The sequence below is a fragment of the Lissotriton vulgaris genome, chromosome 2_1 (assembly GCF_964263255.1).
Source record: "Lissotriton vulgaris chromosome 2_1, aLisVul1.2, whole genome shotgun sequence".
Taxonomy (NCBI): Eukaryota; Metazoa; Chordata; class Amphibia; order Caudata; family Salamandridae; genus Lissotriton; species Lissotriton vulgaris.
This window is the reverse complement of record NC_141687.1, coordinates 1,871,074,958-1,871,096,631: the sequence shown is the minus strand read 5'-3', so window position 1 is coordinate 1,871,096,631 and position 21,674 is coordinate 1,871,074,958. Positions and strand designations below refer to the sequence as shown.

Below are 21,674 nucleotides of genomic sequence, written 5' to 3'. Positions count from 1 at the left end.
CCCATGGTGGATTTCCGGATGCGCGGGATTGCGGCGAGGGCTTGATTGGACGATCTTAGTTGGCGGGTGGGTTTGTAGAAGGACAGTCGAGTATTGAGGCATTCGGGTCCTAGATTGTAGAGGGACTTGTGTGCGTGGGTGTGAAGGCGGAAAGTAATTCTTTTGTTGACGGGAAGCCAGTGGAGGTCTTTTAGATGTCCGGTGATGTGATCTTGGCGAGGGATGTCTAATATGAGTCTCGCTGACGCGTTTTGGATGCGCTGGAGTTTTTTCTGTAATTTTGCTGTGATTCCGGCGTATAGTGTGTTACCATAATCCAGTCGACTCGTGACCAATGCGTGGGTGACAGTCTTTCTTGTCTCGAGGGGGATCCAGCGGAAGATCTTTTTGAGAATGCGAAGTACGTTGAAGCAGGAGGACGAGACGGCGTTGACTTGTCTGGACATCGAGAGAGAGGAGTCTAGGATGAAGCCAAGGTTACGTGCATGGTGTGTGGGTGTGGGTGCTGTGCCCAGAGCGGAAGGCCACCAAGAGTCGTCCCAAGCTGAAGGGGAAGATCCTAGGATGAGCACCTCCGTTTTGTCTGAGTTGAGTTTAAGGCGGCTCTGTTTCATCCATTCGGCTACTTCTTTCATGCCTTCGTGAAGGTTGGTTTTGGCGGTGTTGGGGTCTTTGGTGAGGGAAAGGATTAACTGGGTGTCGTCGGCGTAGGAGATGATGTTGAGGTTGTGTTGACGTGCGATGGAGGCGAGGGGGCTCATGTAGACGTTGAAGAGGGTGGGACTGAGTGATGATCCTTGTGGTACGCCGCAGATGACTTCGGTGGCCTCTGAGTAGAATGGGGGGAAGTCGGACTCTTTGAGTTCTCCCAGCGAGGAATGAGATGATCCAGTCCAAGGCTTTTCCTTGTATGCCGATGTTGCTGAGGCGATGTATAAGGGTGCTGTGGCAGACTGTGTCGAAAGCGGTGGATAGGTCGAGTAGGATGAGGGCCACTGTTTCTCCGTTGTCCAGGAGTGTTCGGATGTCGTCGGTCGCTGCAATGAGGGTGGTTTCGGTGCTGTGTTTAGCTCGAACCCCGATTGAGATGGATCAAGGGAGTTGTTGGATTCAAGGAAGGCGGCGAGCTGGCTGTTGACGGCTTTCTCGATGACTTTGGCCGGGAATGGGAGGAGGGATATGGGTCGGTAGTTTTTAAGTTCAGAGGGGTCTGCTGTGGGTTTCTTCAGAAGGGCGCTGAGTTTGGCGTGTTTCCAGCTTTCTGGAAAGGTGGCAGAGTTGAACGAGCAGTTGATGACCTCCCGGAGATGGGGTGCGATGATGGAGTCAGCTTTGTTGAAGATGTGGTGGGGGCAGGGGTCGGTGGGCGAGCCAGAGTGGATTGAGTTCATGAGGCGAATGGTGTCTTCAGTGGTGATTGGGTTCCAGGCGCTGAGGTTGTTAGTTGGCGGAGTAGGATCTGAGGGGGGTGGGGAGGGTTGATCGCTGGGAGTATTCTCGAAGCTGTTGTGGATGTCGGCAATTTTGTTGTAGAAGAAGGAGGATAACGCGTCGCAGAGGTCTTGGGAGGGAGTGATGATGTTGGATGCTGCGGTGGGGTTGGTGAATTCTTTAACGATGTTGAAGAGTTCCTTGCTGTTATGAGAGTTGTTGTCGAGACGATCCTTGAATGCTGATTTCTTGGCGGATCGAATCAATTGGTGGTGTTTGCAGGTGGCTGTCTTGAGGGAGGCCATGTTGTCGGTGGTTGGGTTTTTTCTCCATATCTTCTCCAGGGTGCGGCATAGCTTCTTGGATTTTTTAAGTTAGTCATTGAACCAGGGAGCCTTTTTGCTGGCTGGTTTCATCTGGTGCTTTTTCAGGGGTGCTAATTCGTCAGCACTGTGGGTAATCCATTGCCTGAGGTTGGTGGCCGCTTGGTTTGGGTCCATTGAGAGGGTGGGAGGGTTTTGGTTGAGTGATGTGAGGAGTTGGTCGGAGGTGATTTTGTTCCAGTTTCTCCGAGGGATAGGTTGTGGGCGGTTATGGGTCAGGGTGGTTTTGTAGCTGAAGTGAACACAGCTGTGATCCGTCCAGTGGAGAGCTGTAGTGCGATCGAAGGAGATGTGCTTGCTGGAGGTGAAGATAGGGTCGAGCGTGTGTCCGGCTGTGTGGGTGGGGGTGTCAACAAGTTGTTTGAGTCCGAGATTGGCCAGGTTGTCCAGAAGGGTGGTGGTGTTGCTGTCGTGTTTGTTTTCAAGGTGGTAGTTGAGGTCTCCTAGGAGAATGTAGTTCTCGGAGGCGAGGGAGTGTGGGCTGACGAAGTCCGTGATGTCATCGCTGAATTGAGTGCGGGTACCTGGAGGCCTGTAGATGAGGGTGCCTCTAAGTGTGGTCCTGGGGTCGGTGTGGATCTGAAAGTGGAGATGTTCGGAGGTTGCAAGATTGTCGTCGGAGCTGTTTGTGATTTTGATGGTGTTCCTGTGGATGATGGCGATGCCTCCTCCTGTTTGATTGGTGCGGTCTTTTCGGATAATCTTGTAAGTGTCCGGTATGGCTATGGCGATGTCGGGTGCTGATGATGTGTTCATCCATGTTTCAGTAAGGAAGGCGATGTCAGGTGACGCAGTGTCGAGTAGGTCCCAGAGTTCTGTTGCGTGTCTGTGGACCGAGCGGGTGTTGAGCAGGATGCACTTTAGGCGGTTAGAGTCGGAGCTGTAATTGGAGGCCGTGGATTTGGTGAGGGTCCTGAAGCAGTTGAATTTGCAGGAGAGGCAGGCGAATGGGCCATGAGTGCGTCCTGGAGTAGCTTCGCAGCATAGTGGTGTACGTCCGGGGTTGAGGGCGAGGAGAGTAGCGGCATCATATGTGATTCTAGTGGGTTGGGAGCGGCGGGGGCCAGGGGGTCTGGCACTGGGCGCAGTCAGGGGCGCAGACGGGCTTACCTTTGGCGCACCTTCGGCGCGCATGGGGCGCGACCGCTGCGCGTGGACGCTGCGCGAATGTCCAACTGTCATAAATGGAGGGTGGAGGGGGGCGGAGCGTGGGCGGGGCGGCTGGGAGGCGGGAGCGTGGGGGGAGGGACGGGCTGGAGGTACAACCAAATGGCAACAAGCAATAAACAATGGCTAACACGCCGATATTGGGGCTCAAGTAGTGTGAAATTAAGCCAATGAAAATGAAAATACTTCCGTGGGCACAGTTAATAACTACAATTTAAACACAGGCACAGTTGATATCCACGATAAGCACACAGGCACCATAAAACTCTACAATCAACACACGGCACAATTAATGTCCAGCAATGCGAGGCGCTATAAAGCAAACATACGGCACAATTAATGTCCAGCAATGCGAGGCGCTATAATGTACAGATTCAAATTGGCAGCAGTGTGGAGGAGAGCAGAGCTACGATACCCAGAGCTGCAGGAGCTTAACTGGCTTACAGCCTGCCCTTTGCTTATCATTTGTTGGCTGTATTATTACTGTTTTCTTCTTATTTGAGAACTTTCTTTGTCCCATCTTGGGTTTTTCCTTTCCTGGAGCATATTCTCTTTACCATCTCTAATTTGCTGTCTTCTGTCCTTACACTGCTCACTTTTAGGGAACTACTTTTTGCCTAGGCACTTCATGGGTGTATATATTTTCCACCTCTCTCATGTGATTCTTTCTCCCTGCTGCCAAATACCTACCCTCCTTGTTGCTGTCTGGCTCGTGTTGTCTTTCTCTCTTATGCAACCTTTGTGTTGCTCTCGCTCATGTGCTGCTTCCCCCCTCCTCCGTTTCCTCCTACCTCATATCCACAATCCTTTTTTGGGGGGTTAATAGGGGAAAGGTGGGCAGGATCCGACAGCAAATTACTGCCAGGCCTCAAAAATGTAAATTAAAAAAATTAAAAACCCATCAGCGATTTTGCGCTATTCTTTAACATGTCTTTATTTTCCAATCCATCTCGGAAAGGTAAATGAAAATAAAAGGTGTCCGTCTCATTTGGTAGGCGAGCATGCGTAACACATGCTTGCACCAACAAAGGAGTGGCTGCAACATAGGGCCTTTTTTCCTTCAGTTTTGAGTCCTATTGCTAAGCATCTTGCCCAGTGGTGTGGTGAGCATCGCCAAAATGCCTTGGCATAGCCAGCAGGTCCCAAAGGCAAGACCAAATGGCTGTGCCAATGCTTGTTTCCTTTTGTGTAATGGCTACGACACCGCTATGGAACGGGCAATAACATGCTCAAATTAGTATTTTAATTGGTAGTGTCTAATATATTCGTTTTTTCCCATAAGCCATGGATGAACTCTTCTATATTAAGCACATAACATAGGAAGCCCAGCCGTGAACTATTGTACGGATAAGTGGTCCTCGCTAAATTCATTTAGTAGGATTCAAGGCCATCGGAAAACATTCAGAGTGAGTTAATCGGAGAAAATCGAGATATGAGAGGTCAGACGAATGGTGTGTAGTAAGTGGAGTGAGAGTAGTATGGTGTATAGTAGTACTACGGGAAGTCTTCAGCTCTTAACCACAATAGATTAATAAGCAGGTAAGCAGACGTACAGTTCGGCGAATGAGCAGTGAGTGGCAGATGATTGAATAGGTGACTAGAATGGGTTGTAAGTGTCGAAAGAGGGAGAGGTGGGAGGGGAAATGGGCAGATGGATGATAGTGCAGCGACAACAACCCATGTTACTGTCTGCAGAGCGGACTGTGTGTAGGAGTTGTCGATGCTCAGTGGCACGGAAAAGGCTCAACAGATTCAGAGGGGCACGCCTAGGCTAGAGGCAGAGGCACCAGCATTGATGTCCACAACTAGAATTGTATTCTGCAGCACGCCAATGCTAGTGGCATACTCAGCTGTACAGATGCCAACAACATATAATCACTAGGAAGCAAATCGTGATGTCACAACAGAAGCATACATTTACTTCTGCATGTACTAGCGGTGAAGTACTCGTGCCTAGCAAGTCACATTGACTCTCTCCCCCCCCCCCCCCCCCCCCCCCTAAATAAGCAGCTCTATCCGGTCGAATATATAACCTAATTCACTTTGCACTTCACCATGTGAAAATTCCCTGCTCAGGGTTTGACACAGCCGGTTAACCAACATTCAACGTTTCTGTAATCCCCGTAGTTTTCCAGGTTTGATTTACACATTTGGGCGGGGAGATGTATGTGAATTATCAAAAAAGTGTAATTTTACATAGGAACACGTTTACAAGATGCGTGCCTTTGTATATCTGCGGAACATATATCCCCTGCTCTCCCCACAATTTCCTGTATACATTTGCACACCAGACCATGAACGCTAAAGGGAAATTTAAACTAATTAACTGGTTTGGTATCAGCTGCTTTCAGTAACGTTTTCTTTGATGGAACAGACTGTAAACTCTTTAAAGCAAGCGTATTTTTGAAACTTTCCTTAGAAAAAATAAACGTTGAAAAAAAAAAAAGAAAACATTTGTGTGACTTGGCTTCACATTTTTCACTGAAGTATAAACACGATTTTTTAAATGCCGTTATTAGGTGTATTAAGGGAGGAGCAAAGCTCACCTTGCATATTTGACGAGCACATGGTGGTCAAAAAACTCTTGCGGTTTGCTACTGTTCTGTGGTGGCGCGGGAGAGGAAGGCGGGCACTTTGGCTGCCAAAGAAACCTACAAGAACTTCAAAAACTTGGACAAAAAAAAAATGGGAAAGAAAAAGAATTGTACCCAAAACGTTACACGTTGGAGTAAGGGGGTCCCTCAGATCTACTTATTCTCTATCATGTATGCACCTTTCTGAATGTAAAATGATGTATGAGATGTTTTAAGAATATAGTAAGTCACTGAGGAACACTATGACCAACTATGGCCGAGTGCCTTTTTAAGGCCATGGAACTCTGAGGTGACTTGCAGTATCCTCATAATGTACAGCAGTGGGCTCTTTTATACAGAGATTGCGGACTTCCTTGATTTATAATTGGATAAGTCTAGGTGGCTTCACTGCTGCAAGGTGAGAAAAGGTGTCGCCGCCTTGTCCAAGGTGTGCTCTGCTGCAGCATTACAAGGCCAAGTATGGACCCACCGAGGTTTGAAGAGCCTCATTGTGGTGAAAAGAATCCTTCTGCTAGCTAATGGCTCTTCCGAACTCTTGTACACCTATGCTGCAGTGGTCTGTTCAAGCTCCCGCGGTTCTTATGGAGTGAGAAATGTGATTTATTTCCTTGCTAGAGAATTAGTTTGTTCGTGTGGGTGTGCTGGATTGTATTATTCGCCTCCATTTTCCCTTTTGGATGACTGTTCATTGGTAAATCTGGTCTTATTTTGCTGGAGCTTCCCTTTTAAACTCTCGAGTGCCTGCAGCAGTGCCAGAATCTCCACCAAATTTGCAGAAAAAAACCTGGTCAATGAAATAAACAAAAGTTTTACTGTTTCAGATGCTTGTCCCTATAATGCTTGATGCTCGGCGATGCTAGCAGTGTTTTTCATACAGCTGATATTGTACTTATCTGTGAAGTTTGGTGTTGAGAGTGGTAACACGATCTCATGTGTTTTTTGTTTCTTTTATCTCTTCCCACAATAGGAAATGGGTTTGTGAACGCTCGAGCATCTCCTGGCTTACTAGGAAGCACAGGTGGCAACGGGATGGGCAAGGTGATGCCGTCCAAGTCGCCACCCCCACCGGGAGGAAGTCTCAACATGAACAGTCGTAAGCCGGATCTCCGCGTGGTCATCCCCCCTTCCAGCAAGGGCATGATGCCTCCACTGGTGAGTCAGGACCCCTCTGCGTTGAACAAGTTTCATGAATGCTTTTATGAATGGCAAATTAGCCCATATGGAAATCAAAGAATTTCTGACAAGCGAGGGCATCTTCATCAGCTGTAAAGTTAGCAGAAGGACCAGTCGCATGTCTGAAAGATGCCTGTCTGGAAATCTGATTTTCTGGTAAGCAGCCCTCCTCTGTTCATTAAGTTGTTCTATTATAGAGGAGACCTGATTCCCACACAAAAAGTACTGTTTGTGTTTAAATCGTTAAGTTGCTTTCTGCTGTTTGAGGTAGTTTAGGTTTCACCTGGTGCAACCAGGCCGGTTACATATTACTCTGAATTAAATCATTTTTACTTTGGCATATCCTGAAAAGGCAGGTGAAGGTAAGCATGTGATGAGGACTAGCGTCAATCGATGCCTTGAGTGGGACATGAGTGTTATTCATCCCGCTCCATCTTTCCCATGCACTTCTCTCCCCCGTTCATCTTCCCTCTACCCGACTGAATGGCAGCAGTTGGTGGTTGAATGAAGATCTTAAGCCCAGTACCCTCCTTTTAGCATGCGAATAAATTATTTTCTGTCTTCTCAGCTGCTCCTTCAGTCATCCTCGTCATCGTATTTGGATTGATCTTAGCTCAAGGGGACATGTTACCATCATAAGCATATCTTCAGGAAGGTTGGATTTATGGCAAATATTCGACATACGTGCATAACCTACTTTTACATACAAATAATCCTAGAGCAAGAGTAGTTATGGCTACACATGGCCACACAAGTGCTAGTCGCCTATGCTTAAATTAGTTATATTGTTTCTTTTCACATTTAAATACAATATATATATATATATATATATATATATATATAAGAGAGAGAGAGAGACAATATATCAAAATGAAACTCCTTTTCCATAATTGTTGATCATCCTGACATTCAGTTGTAGATCCTTGGCCCCGGAATCTGTTGGACACATCTGCTTCCCAACATTGGCAATGATAGCATAGTGTTTAAAAAAAAGTGTATCACAGGGGAACGATGAACAAATACATATTGTGCATTTGGTGGAACCCCAAATATTTCTTTTTTGGCTGCTAATAAGGTAGATTAATATTCTACCAACCTTTAGTAATGTGGGGGCCATTAGCCCGTAGCTGCTGTTCATTGAAACTTACAGGAAGCCTTTGGGCACCAATGAGAGCAAACCTTGTCCATTGCTTATTACCATAAAAGTGAGCAGAGAAACTGAGGTCCTAATATTAGGTGAAAATTACCAAAAAGATGCAGAATGTCATTAAAACTTAGTGACCGGAATAGTCGTTAAGTATTCGACCCCAACACCTTCCCTGCTTCCTGTGCGACTTTTGCTTAGGCTGAAACAGTTGGTGAAAATTAAGGCCATCTTTCGCAGCCGAAGAGACTGGTTCTATAATTTAGGACTAATTGAGAGAGAGCTCAAGCGAGCACCACACCAATAAGTAAACAGACTCCAGTACAAGAACAGTATGTAATAACATTAGTTATTCTGTGCCTTGTAAATACTTTGAAACTCACACTATGTACGTGGGTGATGGAAAAAAAAATTGAAAAGAAACCAGAAATACAGGAGGGACTGCAAAGCACTCTAGTGTTAAGACAAATACCCTCACTCACCCAAAGGTGACATACTTCATCATTGGGTCCCCTCTTCACACTGGGATCTCACAGTACCAGTGTGGGCTGCAACTCTCTCGCAAGAGAGGAGCGGGGTTGTCACTAATTCTGCAGATATTATTTCTTGTATGGGGAGGGAGGGGCAGAGTGTACAAACAAGAGAAAATAGAGTGGGTGAAAACTATCTCTTGGTGGGCAAAATAAACTTTTATTCTGGTGCCCCCAATGGATAGAGCTAAAAAAAAACAAGCTAAGTGAAACGGGATATGGATATTTCCCTCATGTGATGGTCAACATGGTTCTGCCTTTTTTTGTGTGGCGTTTTTATAGCTCAAACTAGACCCGGAGGTATCTGAGTTGCTTTACATGAGCACCAGTTTCCTTACAGACGGACACAATCATTTTATTTGTTAGGCACGGGGAGATCAAGTGATTTGCCCAGAATCACAGAATGTTGAGCTTCCCTGCCGAAACTCTAACCCGGTTCCCCAGCTCTGAGGTCGACCGCCCTAGCCGTCTCTCCCTCCCTGGACTATGGGAGTACATGGCATTCCTCAGGACCAAGATATAAAGTCACTTTGCTTAATAAATAAAGATACAAAAAAAGGGACCATCCTTTCACGGTATTGGTCAGTTTCGTGGCATCATCCTCGGGTATGATCCACCAGAATCAACCACCAGGTTTCCAGTTTACTCAACCTTCATCGGTCCCTTGAGAGCGAAACTAGGCTAAGAAGTCTCAGAACGCCGCATCGCATAAGAGGCCAGCGGGAGGCCTTGTAATTAAATGCCATCTCCTCCTCTACGGGAATAATACCATTAAAACCACATTTTTTATTTTTTTTTATCTTCAAAAAGGAATTGTGCATACATTTATTGACCCCAGTCCGTGCATGCTCTTGGCCTATTTCATAGTGCAAAAACTTCAGTTCTGCGAGCAGTTTGGTGCACATTTGTGGCTTTTTGTTCTGTAACTAGGTTCACATCAAAGGGGTCATTTTAGAATGTACATATATATGTACATCACCGGTGTTTAAGCTAGTGTCTGTATAGCTAGAATATGAGTAAGTGATTGTTTTCCTTTGAATGTATCCGTTGCATGAAGCCAGAACATTGTCTTTCACTGGCGGCACATCGCCTGTCACCCAGGGTCAAGTTCCGGGTGGGGGTGGGGTGAATGCTAATTGACCCAGTGTACATTATTCTGTGATGTTTGCATCCCAGAAGTGTGTGTGGGAGGGAGGGGGGTGAGAGAGTGTGACCAGATGGTCGTTATCGTCTCTTTGCTGCACTATAATGCTGAAACTGTGTCTTAGTAATCTGTCTCCCTCTTGTTTGCGATCACAGACGGAGGAGGATGAGCTAGACTTGGTGAGTCCGAGGCCCTGCCTCATGAGCATGATGTGGTCCCGTTTTGCATACAACAACACTTCACTGCATGCACTCACTGAACCAGAACACGATTCAACGTTTTCCGTTCACCTTCAATTTGAGGAAACATATTTGTCACCGCTGCAAGCCATTGCCCATGATGTTAAGACATTGATAACACTTCCAAGGAAAGGCGACATTCCTTTGTGTCGTGCTTTCTCTGTATTTTCAATTGATGACTTCATTGTCGAAGTTCCTCCCATTGTGTGAGCAGGGCAGCGCATCTCTCCTCCTCTCGAGGCAGTTGCATCAGCCCTGGTGAGGTCACCTTCTGTCAGGAGCCGGTGCAGGCCAGACTCTGTGCTCCGCCGCGGTCTCAAACCACAAGGGCCTTTCTTTTCCTGTTTACAGGCAGAGCTCCTGCGCCGCAGCGGGCCGGCGAGTCGTGCGAGCGGCGGCGGCCATTCCCTTCCAATGACAGCACAATGTGGCCACCTCCACAATGTGCGCGCCGCAAGCACCCTGGCCTCGACCCCGGACAGTCTGGTCACGATGAACATGTCCAGCTCTCCCACACGGCCCCGCTCCGCAGTTGTGGCTACAGCGTACATAGTCAACGTAAATTAAGCCCCGTCACACGTTAGTTGAAACGCTGCATTGACTTTTCCCTATTACGTTTTCACGTCTACATGTATAATCCTGGGCAAAGACTGCATGACGTCACGGAGCTGTGTTTGCATGCTTGTTAGTGTTTGTGGCTCCTTGAATTTGTGGTTTTAGGAAGCATGCATTTTTTGTCGTGTGATTTCATTTCTCAAAAATATCAATATAAAAATAAAATTGTAGCAGTGCCAAACTTAATCCTTTACCCCTAATTTGTGCCACCGCTGTCTTTCGCCGCAACTTTAAATTACCAAAAAGATGGGCGTAGAGCTGTTGTGTAGCGCGAAGGTTAATCCCTTGGTTATGTCACCTCCTGCTCATTTCATCTAGTTAACGAGGAATAGTCTACCTCGGGAAAAAAAAAACTGATTCAAAGAACTGTCATTGATCAGCTTGTTTAGACTGCCTTTTCACAGCCACTTGCCGCCATGAGTGTTTTAGGATTTCTTTACATGTCACCATGATCACACTACGAATCTTTCCTATTTAGAATTTGCAAGTTTTGCTTATTTCCACGTCTTTATGTGACAAATGACAGTCACTGAAATATAATGTCAGTTATCCATTCTCCGTGCAGAGTACAATGATAAGTAGGGATCGTTTTGGGAAAAATAAGCTGGTTCGAGCTTCTTGGTTTCATTATTTACGCAAAATTCTGCATTGATTTTAGCATGGTTACGGCGCCCTCTTGTGGTTTTCTTGTTGACTTTATTGAATCTAACAACTACACTGCAAGTAAACGACACGAATTTGCAATATATTGAGACGCCCGCACACAATTCTCATTGGCGTCCACTATACATTACATTTGTACAAGGATAAGATGTTTTCAGCCAAGTAACTAGGATCATCCAGTTTTGTCTAAAAAAACGCCTGGGTCCAATTTGACTTAACTCCAGTACTATCGGGAGAAACCGTTATTCGTAGAAAAAGCCTCATCAAAAGGAATTCACTAGCTTACATCCTATGCGTGGGTTACGTAAGGCCTCTGCAAGCACATGTATTTGAAGACGCCTGGAAGTGCAGCGATGTTTATTTGCTGCATTTCCAGGCGGTCTTCATTTACTCCGAAGCCCTCAGAGTGCCATGGGGCCAGAGGTCAGTGGGTGTGCGGCTGGGCAGTGTCTGGAGTCTTAACCCCTTGCGTGTGGCGGGAATTCCCCGCCCATGCTGACTCCGCCTTGCGCGGGCGGAGTCATGACGGAACGGTTCCGTCATCAGCACAGCTCACCCGTAGCTGATGACTGAACCGCTCCGTCATCAGCATGCAAGGGGTTAAGACTTCAGCATCATGCTTAGTTTTTAGGTCTCGTGCCTAGCAATACACTGCGCAGCAGTGTTCGCGCAGCGAGAGTTCTTTTTTCCGGGTTTTGAAAATGGACCTGGGAAATGCACACGCTCGTGATTTTACCGTTGCGGCCTGCTATTGGCCTTTCCCTGCGTGTTGTTTTGTAAAATAGCACACAATAGGCCAGAGGCGGGCACATAGCTCCGCCCCTGGCCTATTGGTGTCTATTACGCGCATTTCCTGCCATATGCTTTCAATTATCGTGCCCAGACAAGGCCACGATCATTAAAAGCATATCGGTGCGTGCGCACCTCTTGTGGCTTTGTTGTTTTCAAAAGCGATCACTTTAGGTTTCGCGATGGCGGCGTCCCTTTTCTCATCCCCAAGAAATTTCTTTAGAAATTAAGATCTTCTTACATGACTCGTCCTATGCGGAGCCCATCTTCTGCCCTCCTGCCTCTCTTCTCCAAGGTCTCTCTCCTTGCCTTTTTCTAGTTTCTATTGTCTTCTTTACCTCACCCTTTCTCTCTTTCCGCTGTATGTAAAGATGCGGATTTCCTGCCCCGAATGGAACAATGCTTGTTTGATTTGAGATATGCATTATCAAGAAAGCCTAGTGTTTTTACAGCCTGGTCCCGCTGCATGTGTTCTGACAACTCACTTGATGGAGCAGAGCCACTGTGAAGGTATTTTGTGGACAGGCTGGTGCTCCTTCACTGTGATTCAGTGCATCAATTTACAGACACTGGCGAGCAGTGGGGGGAGGGAAGACTATACACAACAAGAGAATGTCTCTGACTGCTACTTTTGCCGGGTATGCGCCATCACCGGCCAGTGCTTCGCACTACTAGAGTTAACGCTCCAAAAGGACCTCTAGTAGGAGAGCCAGGTTTCTAGGTCGAGCCTTCAAAGGGTCGCCCTCCTCGACGTGCAGGTGAGATGATGCGCCATTGGCGACATGCACAGGTATGGCACAGGTGTGATTGGCCTGCGCAGGGGCAGCTTGGTGGTAAAAGGTGTGTATAAGGTAACCGTACCCTGAGTGACTGGAGTGGGGACAATGGGGTCGTTAGGGGGGAGGTTGCATTGGGGCATGACCGGTGTCCAGTGCACCCATACGTGGGGGCTGTCACAGCTGAGCTGTAGCGCTGAAGAACCGGATAAACCCACTTACTGGGTCTCGGCGACGGGGGAACTGCCCAAGTCTTCCATACCCTCCACACTTAGTAAAAGGAGACACAGGATCCTTCGTCTGCAGGAGGATCCCAGACTTATTCAAATAGCCCGGGCTATGGAACCGAGTCCCAAGCTTGTTGGAAACAAGACAGAGGAGGCTGCTGCTTTACTCCGCAGCTTACAAGCCTTTTATGTATTTTCATCCCACTCTTTTGGCTGTTAGTCCATTGTTCAATCAGGTCAGTGTTTGCAGCTGATAACCTGATCAAGGCGATGTTTGTAGTTGATGACCTGGTCAAGGCTCGGCACTCAGGTCATTGTTTAATCCGCTTTATCAAAGCTCGGTCATTCAGGTCATTGTTCAATCAGCCTGATCAAAGCTTCGGTGTTCAAACCAGTGTGCAATCACCCTGATCAAGGCCAAGCAGTCAGACCGTTGTCCAATCACCCTGATCAAGGCCGAGCAGGCAGACCATTGTCCAGATAACCTGATCAGTGTCAAGGATATTTACCAGGCAGGGAGCAGGAGATGGAAAACCAGCTTGTTTACACAGGGCGTGGATGTCTCATGGCTTTCTGTTGAACTGCAAAGAACAGGGGGTTGGGTGTGCAACAGTTTTTGGGCAGAAATGTAGGCTGCAGGCAGGGTTTTGTCATGACAGATAGAATTTTCTCAGGCATCCGCAGAAATGACCAGTTGGGTCCTGTGTGGGTGTTTGACACAAAATGGCAATGCAAAAACAATGGAGTCCTGGCACCAAATGGACGCCGACAAGAAGAACACTTTTCCTTAGACCCTCCTTTTGCCATTGGGTGGCAAATACTCTAGGAAATGTCAATATTCATGAGATCATCTGTTTCTTGTTGGAGCATCATCTTCATATTTGTGTCATGAATGTTAGAGGGTGGAGGCTTGAAGGTCTGGACACACATTGTACAGAGCATTGGCAGGCACTGAAAGCACAAACAGCAGGAGACCAGGACAGCTACTCCCAAGGCAAGGAAGATAAGGACCCTCCACCCCCACTGGGAAAGGAGGCCCCAGATCCAGCCTGTGAAGGACCAGTTGCCTTCATCCAGATGTATTTCAGAAGAAAGGCGATGCAGGCGTTGGATGGCATTGTCACCATGGTGGCCATGAAGCATTTGCTATGTAGGAGACTGACATATTGTTTCTGGACTCTATTGAATTGGGCGGCTGCCATTCTGCTAAGATAGGGACCTCTAGTGACTGTCTGTGATTGGTGGTTGCTGCACTGGGCGCAGGTGCTAAGAGCCCTATGGCGTACCTTAGTCTGACACACCAGCACTACTCTCAGCGGGGAAGATCACAGCCCTACAGCCTATAGGCCTTTGTCAAAGTCAAGGGCAAGCCTTCCTTTGGGAGCGCAAGTTATATCGGGAATAAGTAGGAACAGTATGGTCGGGGAACAACTGTCCTTGATGTTGAGCTGAGTTAAGGGAGGGTTCCACCCTTCCCTTCAGTACACTATCACTCTCTGCTTCTGTAGATGTAGAATGCAATCTGGCATTGCTGAATGGGACAAACGTCGGGACTATTTCTGTCTCAGTCTCTTTGTCCTTCCCTCACCCACTGATCATAGGGGAGGGGCAGAGACACATGCCTGCAGTGTGATGAATGCACCCAACTCTTCCGACCTTCTACTTTCACATCGGTGCGGGTGGCCAGTAACACCTGACTGGGCTGTGTCCAGCGGGGCTCGAGGCTCTTAGTCCGTTCAGATCAGGACCCATTCACCAGGTTGGATAACGTGTCCTGGGCCCTTGCTTTTGTCAGGTATGGCCTCATGCACCTGGTGATAAAGAGTACGAAAGGTGTTAGTTAGACTGTACAGATAATCTGTTAATACAGGGTATTCAACATCAGGCAGTTTCTTAGGCCGCGGGACACCCCATACATTGGCAGGCCTCCCAAACACAATCTCATGGAGGGATAACCCTATCCTGGTGTGGGCCATCTCGGCTACTATTTTGACCATCTTAGTATTTAGGATGCCATTGTACACCTCCACTAGACCTGCTGACTGGGGGTGGTTAGCTGCATGAAAGTTTTGTTTTATACCCAATGCTGTACAGACACCCTCCATTATTTGAGCCGTAAAGTGTCCCGTTGTCCCTCCAGATCAAGCGGGGCAAACCGAATCCTGGGAGGTACTCCTTTAATAGCACTTTGGCGGTAGTGATAGCGATGCAGTGTTTGACAGCTTAGGCCTCCGCCCATCGGCTGAAGGTACAGCCCACCACCAGGACATATTTCAAATTGTTACACCTGTCCATCTGGATGTAATCCATTTGGAGGCCTTCAAAAGGGAAGGTAGGAGGAGAGAATCCTCCCTTAGGAGTAACTGTGCCTTTTCCTGGGTTATACATTAGGCAAATCATGCATGTTTTGACCAGCTTTTCAGCATATGTTGGTATCTTAGAGTTATGGTTAACCTCCCCAGATGGCTCAGACGCCAGCCTGAAGTATCGACAGACAGAGCGATGCTTCCACTTATTTCCTGAGCCGCGGCCAGGTGGGGTGAGGTCGGCACACCTTACGAATCGGAACAGCATTCTGATTCATAAGGCAGTGAACATAAAGGACACCTAGGATTATCAGGCGAACTCTGTTATTGTTCCTTTACTTTCTGGGTGTCACTTTATGATTTTTTTCTTTATCTTAATTCACATTGCAGTAGTATCCAGTTGTAAGGTCCTGATGAAAGCAAGAGACAATTACTGTCGTCCACTTGCAGAAACATGTTTACCAAATATTCAGCTGGGTAGTCCAACATCTATCCGACTACCTTGCCTACTTTTTAGAGTAGACAAACGGGCAGCACCAGAATAAACTATTTACAGTGCCCGTTTATCTTATTTTAAAGTCACTCACTCTTTCCATTTTTTGTTCCATCACTTTTTATACACTGCAACACCAGTCACCCGTGTCTATACCATCTACACTACCAACATCACATTTGAGTGAGACCATTACATCTTTAGGGAGGGCTCTAATCCAGCTATGGTCCCTTAACCTTCTGGCTCTCACTGTGAGATGGTCCTTTGAGGAAACCCAAATGATGAAGGGCGGCTCCGTGTGGTGACTGATGGGCATCCGGACCAAACACCATGAGTTGTCTTTTGGTTGGCTGACCCGTAGTTTAAGTACACTTGGGAGTTTGAGAGTATGTCTTTGGTTTCTGGCTAATACTGTCAATAGGCATCACTATACATGTTGACCCCCTGACATTTTGTTGTGTTACTGGTATTCAAGGGAACAATGTCAGGGCTAGGTCGGTAAATATTTCCCTAGGGCCCTCCTCAATTAATTGTTTTATATCTTAGAGTTATACCATGTAGGTTCCAACAGCTTACATATCCCTTTTGCACTAATGTGAGCAGGACCATGGGCCATCATAACTACTGGTAGCACGTGACTGTCAGGTAACATCCATTATCTTTCCATAGTCGCGCGGACCCAGCAACCATCAATTCCCTCCTTTACTAATTGCTCCTTCCACACCCTTAGTTCCTCAGGAGTAACATGAGACTGAATATCAATCACACTTTGTACTGTGTTTTCAATCATGCCCTCGTCTGCCACCCACCTAGCGGGACCTCCTACATACATTCCTTCCTTTTTTCTAAGAGCTGTTTGTCTTGGCTGTCTGGTCAGCCAGGGCATTGCCTCTCCCAACATCATCTGTCTCTTTCTTATGGGCTTTACATTTTATAATGGCCACCTTTCTGGGGAGTGTCAGGGAGTCTAATAATCGGTGAATTAGGGGGCCATGTGGAATCTTGGTCCCATGTGAAGTAAGGAAATTCCTTTCTTTCCATAGTCTCCCAAAGTTGTGAACCACTCCAAAGGCATACTGGCTGTCAGTGTAAATATTAACTGTTATTCCCTTGCTTAACTCACAAGCTCTAGTGAGGGCCACTAATTCTGCTGCCTGAGCAGAGCACTGCGGAATCTGAGCTGTTTCTACTACTTGCTCCAGTGTCGTGAGGGCGTAGGCGGCTGAGGTGTTACCATCTGGCCCTCTGAGACATGATCCGTCCACATACAGTGTACCTTCTGGTTCTGCAATCGGGGTATCCTGTAAGTCAACCCGTCCCTTCGTCTCCTCCTCTGTCCTCAATATACAGTCATGTGGGTCTAAGCGGGCATCCTGAGTATCCAGTGGGAGTAGTGTGGCGGGGTTTAGTACTGTGCATCTCTTGATGTTAATGTGGCTGGCAAAGAATGTCAATTCATATCCTGTGAGTAGTGCGCTACTGAAGTACTGTGTATTGGTGTTATTAAGGAGAGTATCCACAGAATGTGGAACCATCAGAGTCAGGGGGGAGTTTATGACGATCCCTGCACTCTGACGGACCATGAGGGCAGCCGCAGCTGTCGCCCGTAGGCATCCTGGGGTGAGCCCTTGCAACAGGATCCAAGGGGGCTGAAAAATAGGCACATGGCCAATGGTGACCTCCAAACATCTGGGTCAAGACAGCGCATGCACAGCCGTCTGTTATGTACAAAAATAAAAAATTGTTTGCTATAATCAGGAGTACAGAGGACGGGAGCAGTACACAGAGCCCTCATTAAATCTTGGAAGGCCTGCACATGCTCTCTAGTCCATTGAAAGGAACTTTTTGATATGTCTTTAGTGGTGAGGGCAAGAAGAGGTTTGACCATGGCCGAAAAATTGGAAATCCACTGTCTACAGTATGAGGTTAGGCCTATGAAGGCTCGCACCTGCTTTTGTGTTCGTGGGGCCGTCCTAGCATTGATAATGGCTACACGATCTGCTGTGAACTGCCTTCCCTCCTTCGAGAGGAGATGACCTAAATAGGTCACCTTCTCTTGACAAAACTGAAGCTTTTTCAAAGAGACTTTGTGATTGTGGAGGGCAAGGTGGTGTAACAAACAGAGAGTAGCTTCTTTACATGTTGGGGCAGAATTTGCAGCAATGAGGACGCAATCAACATATTGTAATAGTGTGGAATTATCAGGGAGTTCCAGGGAATCTAGTTGACTTTTGAGGGCTTGACTATAGATGCAGGGGCTCTCGGTGAAACCTTGAGGGGCGTGGCAGAATCGAAAGCTCCGCCCACCAAGAGAGAAACCCAAAAAATGTCTGCTGTCAGGATGTACAGGAATACTGAAAAAGGCATTTTTCAGGTCAATGACAGAGAAATGCGTGGTGTCAGAAGGGACCATCGTTAAGAGGGCTGTAATGTCGGGGGCAACAGGGTATTGGAATATTGTTATTTTGTTAAGGGCTCTCAGGTCAATCCCGAATCTATATATTTTAGGGGAGAGAGCATCTCCATTGGTCTTTTTAAGAACCGGAATAATGGGACTGTTACAGATGTTGCCACGTGTCTCCTCCACTACGCCCTTGTCCATCAATTCAGATATTATTGTTAAAAGGGTTATTTATCCTTACGCGGGTAGTCTATACTGCCGGAGGCGGTGGAGAAGTGCGGCTGGCTGGAAGCCTACCACATGAGGGGGTATTTTGAGACACCCTACATCAGTGTCTGATGATATCCAGAGGGAGGAAGGTAAAGACTGCAACTCTCAACTCTGGTGGGAGGGTACCGGACAGATACATGTAGGACGCTGCAGTGGGGGGAATTGTTAGGGATACACCTTGGGGACAACATGATATGGTCGCATACAGAGCTTCAGTAAATCTATGCCTAATACGTTTTCACTGCAACCTGTAGTAAGGACAAAGGGAGCTTCAACATGTGCAGGGTCTTCAAAAAAGGAGCCCTCTACTCCTTCAAAATAAAGACGACGTCCAGATCTGTTCCAGAGATGGTTTTATCCCCACAAAGAGACATTCCGTCGACGAAGACGTCGACGACCCCCCCGACGACGAGAACTTCCGTCACCACAACTTTGACGATGACGTTGATTTTCTCTTCACCTCAGTCCAAGTTCTTCAGTGGTGACTATATTGTCTGTAAGGGTAACACCATCTTCGTTGAGGGCAGCATCCTCTTCAACGTTGACAACAAAAAAAGGACTTCTGTCAAAACAATTACTGACAGATCTTTCGTCTCCACTGCGGCTGTCGGCAGCTCTGAAGAACAAGGATCTCTTGTCTACATTAGCCTCGCCAGATTTTCAATCACAAGTGCAATATAAACCTATTAAACTGAGCCAGGGGAGCCTCTATGGGGAGGAGGGTGTATTTCACGTGAATCTTTGAAATATACTAATATTAGAGAACCTCAGTTTACAGATAAGTAACTGATTTCCTTCACAAACATACATTTTACCCAATTTCAATCCTAAGAGAACTTTCAAATACTTGCATTCAGGGTATGCACTGTACCTACACCTCTTGTGTTTGTTGCAATAGACTGTAATTTTGCTCCATTTTTAATAAGAATCTAGCTTTCATATAGGGTGCACATGAATCCTGACATGCCTCTTAGTCAGGGCCATTGGAATTATGTGATTTTGCTGGTGCTGCGTTGTCTGCATAGTTATGGATTTGCCACATAAGCCATCTTCTGCATACTCTGCAGCTTTTAACAACACGATGATTTATTGCGCAAACTGATCAAACGTTACTAAAATGCAGAAACTCTTGTAGCGGTACAAAAAGGGGGTGGTGATGGATGGAGCATCTGAATCAATCAAACACTCACCCCCAGTCAAAAGATCTGGGTTTAATCCATCACCGTTCTTTAGCCCACTCTGCCACCCCAGTTCAGACATGGCTATATGCAAATCAGTCTGACCCTGTGCCTCATGGGAACAGTCCAGCCCGAACTGCCAAGCCATGTCTTCCCTGGACCGGAAACAAGCTTCCGAGGACCGGTTTCTTGCATTCCAGCCGTCTTCAGCCCGGCTTGCTTGAATCCAGTGGGAAAGTAAGCACGGGACTCACATCTGAATATACCCTGCCACACTTAGCTGCACAGTGGGAAGCCCTTCGCCAAGGTTGACTGGTCATCATTTTGTTGCTTCTTGCTGTATTTGGGTGGCAGACTGGTACTGAGAGAACACTTTTGCCCATATAGTATTACTGTCACAAAATTTGCAGGATTAAGCCACATAATTTGACTTTTCTTGCTGCATAAGTTAGTAGACCCTGCCACATGATATGGTCCTTGCTGGCAACATCATTCCAGTGGCCCTGCTCTTAGTTCACTAATATAATCACTCTGAGGGCAGGGGTAGGAATGTTTCTCAGTTAATGTTTAAAAACTCTCTCTCCCTTTTATTAAATATTTCAATTGATTGATATAATCCAATGTACTAAGGTAAAAGTTTCTGTTAAATTTTGATATGTCTCCCCTTCCTCCTAGGTGAGTAACTCTTATTCGTGATGGACCGGATTCTTTTTTTTGTATTCAGCCCTGCAAGGCCCCCAGCTCTTTAATCAGGAGCTGAGGCAGGGCTCGCTTCACTCCTAAGGGCACTTCAAGCACCCACCTGATCACTCTTATCAATCAGATACAGCGATTAGATTTCTGTAGCTCTTTCAGCATAAGACTGCAAAGCCCAGGGTAGAGATGGACCCTGCCTGCCTCTATTGAGCCTCTGCTGCTCCTTGTGTCTCACAACACTGGAGTCTTCATAAAGACTTTACTCTGATGAGGCCCCAGTGATTTTGAGCTGAAGCAGGCCCTGGGCATCTTCTTGTGTTTGCTTTGTTCGCCATGAGTTGGCAGGGTATTTCCAGGCGTGGGTCCCTTGCTCACTTTGCCACTGGATTCAAGCTACCCTGGCTGATGAAGGGTGTTAACCAGAAACCGGTCCCAGTATACTTGTTTCTGGTTCAGGGAAGACCTGGCTTGGCAGTTCGGGCTGGACTGTCCCCATGAGGCACAGGGTCGAGACTGATTTTCATATAGCAGGATCTGAACTGGGGTGGCGAAGTGAGCTAAAGAATGATGATAGATTCAACCCAGATCTGTGACTGGGGGTGGGTGTCTGAATAGTTTTAGCGCTCTGTCAATCATCTCATTGTGTTGCTGAGCTGTCCACAATGCCCGTCCCTGGTGCCCGCCCTGTTTCTAAAGACTGTTCTCTTTTCAGTATATTTCTGTAATATCTATAAATAGTGTGTTCCCCCGGATTGTATGTACTACATGCTCTCATTTAGTCCCTGTTTTGGTATTTTGCAATCTTTAGTCTGACCTAATGTCTCTAGACAAGGCTTTGTCTCTTGGTGCCATTTAATGAGCCTGCTACAGGCTCCAGCGGGGCAGTCTCATCAACACATACAGCACATATGAATATCAAGATCATTTAAGACCTTGTGCTCCTAATTGTATTGTAATTGCATTTATATAGCGCTTAGTACCCCATACGAGGCATCAAAACGCTACTCCGAAACCCATAAAGGTTTAGTGATGAATTAGTATAGGGAAGTATGAAAAAGATTGAGAAGGATAGAAGAGGGAAAAGGTTTGCGTTTTTATATAGCACTTGCTAACCCTGATGAGGTGTTAAAGCGCTTTTTCGGCGAGTAGCAGTGGTTCTTGGATTAATTTAATGTAATCACAACATTTTAGAACAGAGACCAGGCTCTTTCTCATGTGTGACTTGAGGGCCTGGTCTTGCCAAGGATCTCTTTAAAATAAAAGGTTCCTAATAAGTGGCATACATTTTCTAATTTTTGTACCCCAACCATATAGGATGCACATTCATCTCGGTGTTTGCCCTGGTATTTTGTGCTCGCAGACAAGCAGATCATCCAGTTTTGATTGAATCTCGTTCTGTAGTAAAGCTGTCACTAGTCCGGCGTGGTTTCCTCTGCAGACTCCAATTATCTACCT

General features: G+C 46.8%; 1 protein-coding gene across 6 annotated transcripts in view; it reads left to right on the top strand.

Annotated features, from left to right (window-relative positions):
• Positions 1–21,674, top strand: part of MEF2A (myocyte enhancer factor 2A) — a 500,550-nt gene that overhangs the window by 413,555 nt on the left and 65,321 nt on the right. For 4 of the 6 annotated variants that reach the window (XM_086958071.1, XM_086958070.1, XM_086958073.1 and 1 more), the window contains exon 7: positions 6,543–6,727. In XM_086958071.1, the coding sequence (XP_086814197.1) occupies positions 6,543–6,727 (185 nt within the window). Of the gene's footprint in view, positions 1–6,542; positions 6,728–9,721; positions 9,746–21,674 lie in introns of all 6 variants that reach the window. The other 2 variants (XM_086958069.1, XM_086958074.1) reach the window with 1 other exon arrangement.